The sequence below is a fragment of the Dreissena polymorpha genome, chromosome 12, assembly GCF_020536995.1.
Source record: "Dreissena polymorpha isolate Duluth1 chromosome 12, UMN_Dpol_1.0, whole genome shotgun sequence".
Classification (NCBI taxonomy): Eukaryota; Metazoa; Mollusca; class Bivalvia; order Myida; family Dreissenidae; genus Dreissena; species Dreissena polymorpha.
This window is the reverse complement of record NC_068366.1, coordinates 76,971,563-76,980,972: the sequence shown is the minus strand read 5'-3', so window position 1 is coordinate 76,980,972 and position 9,410 is coordinate 76,971,563. Positions and strand designations below refer to the sequence as shown.

Genomic DNA, 9,410 nt, shown 5'->3' with positions numbered 1-9,410 from the left:
AGATCACGGGTTCGATTTTCCGCGACGACATGTTGTCTTTTGTTTAACTTTTTTACTATTAAAATTAGTAACGACTATTTAAACACAATAGTTATTTAGCAATCGTATTGAATGACATTCGAAAAAATGCGAAAATCTGTGAACCTTAAAAAGGTGGATGGGAACGATAGTTCGATTAAATATCGTGTTTCAACAACTTTTTTCATAGGTGCCATCTTTCCAATGAATCTGTTGCTACCACCTAGCTTAGGTATGTGTACTTACAATTAAGGCGAATTTCGTCGAATTTGATGTAGCGACAACATACATTTTCTATGTATTTATTAACGGGGAATGTTACTATAAACAGTTTTAACGGATCATTAACGGTCTTTTTTTACACACGACTGGCGTGTTTTAAGGGCTTTAAAGGGATCTTTTCAGGGTTGGTAAATTGACAAATTTAAAAAAAGTTGTTTCAGATTCGCAAATTTTCGTTTTAGTTATGATATTTGTGAGGAACCAGTATTACTGAACATTTGCCATGGTCTAATATAGCCATTATATGCATCTTTTGACGATTTAAAAACCTAAAAATTATAAAGCGTTGCAACGCGAAACGATTGAATAATTTGGTGAGTTCTGTTGTTTTCGTTTAAATTTGTGAAACTACGAAGATTGCTTATATAACGTATAAAATACACATCTTTTGTATGCTTGGCAGGATAGCTCAGTTGGCTTATGCATTTGTCCCTCAGGATTCCGTGGGTCACTGGTTCGAGCCCTGCTGCGGGCTACTTTTTTTCCTTTTTTAAATTTTATTTTTGATTTTTTACTGGAGCTTTTAAAATTTAATGTTTACATTTATCAATATAAAGCATTTAATGACAAACTTCAAAACATGCCAAAATCTGTGAAAAGGCCCCTTTAATAAAGTTTAACTTTGTGACGGCAAACATTTATCTTGCGATTCATGGGGGTGGGCGGAGGGGGGGGGGGGGGTGAAGAGGCGGGTTCAAATTATAGTATTTTTATGTTAATCTTGAAATAATGTTAAATATTATTTTTAATTATTTGATTATTTTGAATAAAGATGAAAACCGTTAGAACGTCTGCTCCGAAATACAGCGTGCATGTAATATTTTGCGTCAGTAACGTGGTCGGTGAATATTTCAACAACAACAGCAACACAAAAGTAACGAATTTATCCTTTCTGATGAAATGAAAATGAAGCGATCGTAACAGTATAATGAGAATAAACAAACACAACGAGAAAAACAAACATATAACTTCGACCTTTCGGTCTCAAAATAGTTTCGTTTCAATAAACAAGCAAAGGACAGATCTTTATGGAACTATTAGTCTCCAAATAAAAACAATGGCATAAATTAACGTCCAGCCAATCAGAAATAACATTTACATCCGGGAATTTAATTGCTCGCAACAAAAACAAACTTCCTTGATACTTGTTTCTGAATTTTCGATTGGTAAAGAATGTTTTTCAATATTTCATCACTTCTTGTTTCATTTATTTGTTCTTATGATTTAAAAAACTTTCTTTGTGATACCCATTTATATTATCATTTAGTCAACTTTTCTTTTAACATTTACTTCAGCAGAAACATCCCTGTATCTTGCCAACAGCCTTTTAATGACCTCGGCGCTTTGATTATCATGTAAAAGTGCATTGGAACGTCATCGTTTAAAATTGCGAAATAGCATATAAATGCCTTCAGCGCTTTTTTATTTCTACGTATGTGCATACTGGTATCCTATTTAAATGCACAATGTGCGTTTCATTTTATTGAGCAAATTTCATCGGCTAATTTTTATTCCTTTTGTTTTAAATTGTCTAGTGTCCCCTAAAATCTTAGATGCTATTTTGAAATAAAGTGAGAACATGTATCTATATCATTCAAATGTCACGTGCGTAAAATACATACGGAATATTACGCTAGTCAATTGTTCCAAGAGTTTGTATTCAGTCGAGTGGCTTGTGTTATGACGTATCACACGAAAGGCGGAGCCTCGGGTGTGATGCGAAATAACACAAGCCACGACTCTAATGCTGGGGGGTAATGGCGAAATAACACAAGCCACGACTCTAATGCTGGAGAGTAACGGAATGAATTAGTCGTGGGTAACCGACGATGAACACAGGCATGTAGCGAGAAAGTCGAATTTAATTGAATATTAAAGTTATTAGCCGAGCAGGAGATCGATTAGTAGTGTAATCTCGTTGCATTTACTGTCTTTTAACGAATCCAGTTGCATTTTGTCGGCAACTGCATGGGAACATGTGTGTTTTCGATGAAAAAGGTCACGTCCATTGTTCCACAATCTCTCAGCAATAGGCATATAGTGCGTTTCATACCTTGTGTATATATAATACCTATACGAGGGTTATTTTTTCAAACTATGAATTTTTGTCAATATTCGTTGTTGAAAAGTCAAACCATACACATAAGGTGTACATTTAACAATCTGGAACCCCTGGGGTAAGCTCGGGGGGGGGGGGGGGCAGGGTTTCGGGGGGGGGGGGGGGGGGTAGGGTTCCGGGGGGGGAGGGGGCAAATTTATGATACTGCTGCCTGTGTAAGCCATAGTTTATTTATAAGACGCGTATTAATACAGTTTATGTAAATTACCGTGTAAACATTTGAACCGGGAAAACACAGGATTCCGACACGCTTACCTTAATGACATCGTTAATCCAATGTTTATAACAACTAAGTTGATAACTTTGATTCGATGTTTATAACAAAAGCGTTGAAAACGATATGCACTTCCACTTCTATTCTTCCATGTCTCTATCGAAACAGTTTTACTTATTTTAAACCGCACTTTCTTATTGTATTCCAATCGAAATTTATATTGATGCATGATAAACACACACTCTGAAAAACGTTCTGCATTCGTTCGTTTTAAACAAATAGTTTACTGTTAAAAACACCACGTCCGACTGTCCTTAAATTCCAGAGAGTTTAAATGAAACTATTGTATTTCGTCACAGAAATGACGTCACACGATGTACTACGTAATATATTGTGTAATATGGGGGGTTTCCTATTTTCGGTGCGCGTTATGTGACGTCATTAAATGGATCGAAGACAGAAGTCCGGCTAGTATGGTAATACGGAATTGGAAACGGCGAGTAGCGTAATACGGGAATTTTTATTTCAACGATTGATACAACCTGTATTTTGTTAAAAGCATTAAACAGGTATATAATAAAAACGAATATGGATCTCACATAACTCGTTATAAAGTTGCTGTTTTAAAGGGGCCTTTTCACGATTTAGTGAATTGATCAAATTAAAAAAATATTTCAGATTCGAAATTTTTTGTTTAGTTACGATATTTGCGAGGAAACAGTAATACTGAACATTTACAATGCTCTAAATTATCCATAATTTGCATCTTTCTACGATTTTAAAACCTGAACATTATAAAGCGTTGCCATGCGAAACGATTTAATAATTTGGAGAGATCTGTTGTTGTCGTTACATTTTGTGATACTACGAGGATTGAATATATTAATAATAAAATACATCACTAATTGCATGATCTCGGTAGGCCGAGTGATCTAAGCTATAGACTTTTACTCCAGGGGTCAGTGGTCAGTGGTTCGAGCCCAGTTAAGGGTTACTTTTTTTCTTTCTTTAATTTCATTCTTGTATTATTTACTGGAGCTTTTTAGATCCAATGTTTAAATTGTTCAATATAAAGCAATTAAAGACAAACTTCAATACATGCCAAAATCTGTGAAAAGGTTCCTTTGACAGGACTGTGCCCAATATAAAACAAGAGGGCCATCAGGCCCTAAAGCGCTCACCTGAAAGCCAAAGGAACTAGACTATTCTGAAAAAAATGCAAGCTGATTCATGAAGATTATGTTGGACCAAAAAAGTGACTTTTAAAATGTTTGTTTTTTTATTTGACCTTGTGACCTAGTTTTTGAGCTCATATGACCCAGCTTCAATCTCTGGCAAAATTCATTGGGACAAATGTTCTGACCAAGTTTCATGAAGATTGGCCGATAAATGTGGCTAATATAGTGTCAACAAGTTTTCACTAAAGCCATATAAGGACAACTGCCCCCCCCCCCCTGGCGGCCATGTTTTTCAACGAACCATAACCATTTTCAAACTCACTCGAGCTATTTTTAGAACAAATGTTCTGATCAAGTTTCCTAAAGATTGGATAATAAATGTGACTTCTAGAGTGTTAACAAGGTTTTGTAGGAAATAGCCATTTAAGGAAAAATACCACACCCCAATGCGGCCATGTTTTTTAACGGATCTCAACCTTTTTTTAACTTAGCCCAGATATTATTAGTTCAAATATTCTGACCAAGTTTCATGAGCATTGAACCACAAATGTGACTTCTAGAGTGTTAAGGTTTTACCATACAGTAAAGCCATATAAGGAAAACTGCGCCGCCCCATGGCGGCCATGTTTTTCATCCAACTAGAACTATTTTCAAACTCGTCCAAGATATTATTGGGACACATGTTTTGACCCAGTTTCATGAAGATTGGACTAAAAATGTGACTTCTAGAGTGTTAACAAGGTTTTACTATAGCCATATAAGGAAAACTACCATGCCCCCTGGCGGCCATGTTTTTCAACCAACCAAAACTATTTTCGAACTCGTCCAAGATATTGTTGGGACACATGTTCTGACAAAGTTTCATGAAGATTGGACTAAAAATGTGACTTCTATAGTGTTAACAAGATTTTACTTTAGCCATATAAGGAAAACTGCCACGCCCCCTGGCGGCCATGTTTTTCAAACAACCGGAACCATTTTCGAACGCGTCTAAGATATCATTGGGACACATGTTCTGTCAAAGTTTCATGAAGATTGGACTAAAACTGTGACTTCTAGAGTGTTAAAAAGGTTTTACAATAGCCATATAAGCAAAAATGCCACGCCCCCTGGCGGCCATTTTTTTCAACCAACCGGAACCATTTTCGAAAACGTCCAAGATATTATTGGGACACATGTTCTGACAAAGTTTCATGAAGATTGGACTAAAAATGTGACTTCTAGAGTGTTAAAAAGGTTTTACTATAGCTATATAAGGAAAACTGCCACGCCCCCTGGCAGCCATGTTTTTTCAACCAACCGGAACCATTTTCGAACTCGTCCAAGATATTATTGAGACACATGTTCTAACCAAGTTTCATGAAGATTGGACAATAAATGTGACCTTTAGAGTGTTAACAAGGTAAATGTTGACGACGCACGACGGACAAAAGGCGATCACAATAGCTCACCATGAGCACGTTGTGCTCAGGTGAGCTAAAACAAGAAATATCTTTAAAAAAGATATACGGCGTAAATAGTTTAATGAATGAGATCAAGGATAGCGACTGTCTTTTTCTGTGCAGTTCTTAGCTGCATCACACGCAGTACGGGATGTTACGGGGAGTTTTCGCGGCTTATTTTACATTATAACATATTGCTGGTCATAAACCTATAGATACAAAACAGAAAACCAAAAGAAGAATGGAAGTGAAATTTAAACATATGAGTCAACCGGCCACACGAGAACAAACCTGTTTTAGTGGTCTGTCGGGCATTGCTATTTGATTTGATTATTAACAGTATCGAGAATCATCGTGCTCATGCTTAAAGTGATATTATGGGCATTTTGCACTGTTGAATTGAGCTGAAAAGAATTAACAGGTCAAAATAGTTAGTTAAAATGTGGTTACTGATCAATTATCTGCAACTCACCTTGCTACCAGTTGTTTATAAAAATATATTTTATATTCGATATTCTTACGTGACCCACCCAGTCCTGTAAGCCGAAATGATCCGTAAAACAATATTGTGTCTTTGTGTCGTATGAACAAATCTGCACTAAAACTAAATTTAGGTTCAACTCGTAAACGCGTGATCAGTTGTCAAACGAAAGTACGGTTAATATTCAAATGCATTATTTTTCTCTTTCTGGTATATTGTTTTAGTATGTTGATGCTGCATTAATTACTATAAGTGTATATGAAGTAGAAACATCAAAAATAATCAACGGTTGCGATAGACACCTATAAACTGTTACATGCACATAATATCACTTTAGTACATTAGGCAATATGGTGGAATAATTATTGTTAAATTTATTAAAAATAATATTTATCATTGTATTGTTGAAAACACATTAAGAATCTATTATTGACATACCATAATTATATTGCTGAATATCTTCTTTTAACATATTTCTGGTCTAAAGAAAATTCCAGGTCACCTAGTTCACGGATAGCGTCTTCATTATATAACGATTATTTTACTGACCGCGAACTCCGGTGATGACCTGTATATAAACTCTGAATGTCCGCGACTTGACCCGAAACCTCGCGGGTTGAAATGCAATTCTTTAAAGTGAGGCCTCGCTTCCACTGCTCTTTATACTTTTACATGTTAACATGTTGACAGGAATATGGAAGTAAGTACTAAATATGAGAACATAGCCTTTTAAGTATAAACGCTTTTGCGCTGGTAATACTCTGAAAATAAAAGGTGTACGCACAAACTGTATTGATGTCGAGAATTGAGTGTAAAACTGTTCTATCTATTAAGCCTTTTCATTAGAGATAAAATTGTTTCATACAGTAAAACAGTGTTACAAAGACGCGGATATGTTTCCAATGTTCTGGTGGTATACTCAAATCAGCCAATGGAATAAATGAAGTGTATTCATTCGTACCTAGCCGCGGGAAATTTTATTTGAATTTTATTGGACACTTACAAAGGTCAAGTCAGGGTGAAAAGCTGGCTTATGCAGCTTACGCCGAAAAACTCCCGCCACGTGTTTATGTAAACTTCGGCAACTAATTGACACATTGCAGTCCACAGGGGCATGGGTTATCTTGCAAACACTGCATGGTACCATACTCGTCGCTACCGTACTGGAAATTCGATACTGTGATAGTACTCTAGTGTGTGTGTGTGTGTCAATGATAAATTTAGACCGTGGTTAGAGAATGTATACAAGGTTTGTTGTAGTGTTGATGTTTGGGATACATAAAAGTTAGTATTGATAATTTATTATATTGTTGCGAGTATCCGGTGCTATTAGTTGTATTTGCAAAATGCCCACGCTCTCTTGAATTCGACTAATATACGCTTCATATGTCTGTTTTTAAATGGACTGTCATCCATTTTAATCAATATAAACTAACAATTTCTTTTTTCGTCATTCAATCGTGGTTGACAGTCCCTTTAATACTTGTACAGTCACTTGTATACAATATCGTACAACTTTTCTATTCTGACAGTGCGCTCCCTAAAATAAATATACGTGCATTAATAATAAGTTGATTATCGTATTACTGACATTCGGTAATTAATGTTACACATTGAGTGTGCCACTGTGCAAATAAAGCGTTTTACTAACTGGTTAAAGTACTGAAGTAAATACTCTGCATTTTGTAATTTCTGTGACACACGAAAAGCCGATTTCTTCTCGCATTGAATGCTTGCATCGATTTTTCTTTAGATATTTATTAGCGAAGTGGATGCTTTGAATGGAGTAGCATCTGCCATTTTGATCATACCTGGATCATGAAAACGAGCATGTGGATTTTATTGTGTGCATCGGAACTTGAGCAACGAGTCAGTGAACATTTCACCGGTCAGACGGCAGTGAAAGGACAGGTAAAATACTACAACAACCGAGTAGTGAATGTATAAACAGGTTAAGTCTTCATACAAACATGCTCGAAAATCGTGTTCAAGTTTAATAAGTAATTCGCCTCATCCTCATTTTTGGCGTGCGTCGAATCCGTGTGCGAGTTAATAGCAATGTATGTTCAGGCCATACGAATTCTATTCTCTGATTAGCGTCTGCGAATGTTTAGGTTTTCAGATGTCTGACCGAAAAAACACACACGCTTTTTTACTAAGTGAATAATCAAGTTAGGAAGTATATGAAAAATTTCGTTTAAAAATGTATTCGTGATTGTTTTTTTATACTCCAAAGTCACATTAAATCCAAAAGTTAATAAAGTCAATCGAAAACGGTACCACGACAGCCTCTTGAATGGAAGCCTAAACTCCTAAACAAAATATTGGTGGGTTATTCATGGAGTTTCACGGATTATAGGCGATTGGCCGGGTCAAGCCTATTGAGAATGAAATTCGGGGTAACAATTTATACAGACAAATCTACGATTTGATTTAATTTAAGTAAATTTTGACAGATCTATATATTTTCTGTTATAACCATACCAATGCCATATACAGCTGTTGCAAGATTTCTTTGATAGAGTAGTTTTTTACTTCCTGGTTAATAGGTTTCAAAAATTCAACCGGGCACATAACACATAATCTTATAAGTGTTATTTAGTATAACCTTATCTAAACACATAAACATGCCGTGAGCAGGCTCTAGTTGCGACGTGCTCGTATACCGCGATCTGGAGTACAGTTACTGCAGGAGGGCGATTCAGCATTGAGCCTGGATAACTATGTGGTATACCTCTGTGTCTTTATATTTCACGCCATTGGAATGCTATGCTTTGCTGCGACAGGTCAGATTATTTATTAATTGAAGCTTAGTTAAGAAGTAGATCGTAGTGTAATAATGTAGCATAGAACATGTGTATTTGTGTTGTGGTTTGCACAGCGGAATGGGCGCACTTAGTAATAGTCTAAGCATATAAGTAATGTCAGGTGCGTAGCGTATCACGCATGTACGGAATACCGTTAATGCCATCGTGGTTACACATTAAAATCCAGAGGGAGACAATGCGATAGTACGAAGGCGACAATGCGAACCTACGATGGCGACAATGCGATAGTACGATGGGGAAAATGCAACAACGCGATTGTATGATGACGACAATGCGACAATACGATGACGATAGAGCGATAGTACGATGGCGACAATGCGATAGTCATATCGTACTGTCGCCATCGTATCATCGCATTGTCGCCATCGTACTGTCGCGTTATCATTCTGTCGCCATCGTATTGTCGCACTGTCGTCATCGTATAACCGCATAGTCGCCATCGTACTATCGCCCAATCGTATTGTCGCATTGTCACCATCGTACTATCGCACTGTCCCCATCGTATTGCCGCACTGTCGCCATCGTACTATCGCACTGTCGCCATCGTATTGTCGCACTGTCGTCATCGTATTATCGCATTGTCGCAATCGTACTATCGCGTTATCGTACTGTCGTCATCGTATAATCGCATTGTCGCCATCGTACTACCCCACCCTCGCCATCGTATTGTCGCACTGTCGTATTCGTACTATCGCATTGTCGCCATCGTACTATCGCATTGTCGCCCTTTGGATTTTTATGCGTAACCATGATGTCCCTAACGGTTATCCTTAACGAATGTGCGTTTTGTCCAATCGTTAAACGTCGCTCTTATTATAAACGATCGTTCTATGGTTAGCTGGCGTTTA

General features: G+C 37.0%; 1 protein-coding gene across 6 annotated transcripts in view; it reads left to right on the top strand.

Annotated features, from left to right (window-relative positions):
* The first annotated feature begins 6,845 nt into the window (after positions 1-6,845).
* LOC127853752 (carboxypeptidase M-like) overlaps positions 6,846-9,410 on the top strand; it is a 41,809-nt gene continuing 39,244 nt past the window's right edge. The window contains exons 1-2 of one of the 6 annotated variants that reach the window (XM_052388523.1): positions 6,846-6,983; positions 7,488-7,645. Coding sequence is in view for 2 of the 6 variants with exons in the window: in XM_052388518.1 (XP_052244478.1) it covers positions 6,973-7,018 (46 nt within the window). In the remaining 4 variants the exon portion in view is untranslated. Of the gene's footprint in view, positions 7,019-7,487; positions 7,646-8,300; positions 8,521-9,410 lie in introns of those variants that run through there. The other 5 variants (XM_052388522.1, XM_052388525.1, XM_052388518.1 and 2 more) reach the window with 5 other exon arrangements.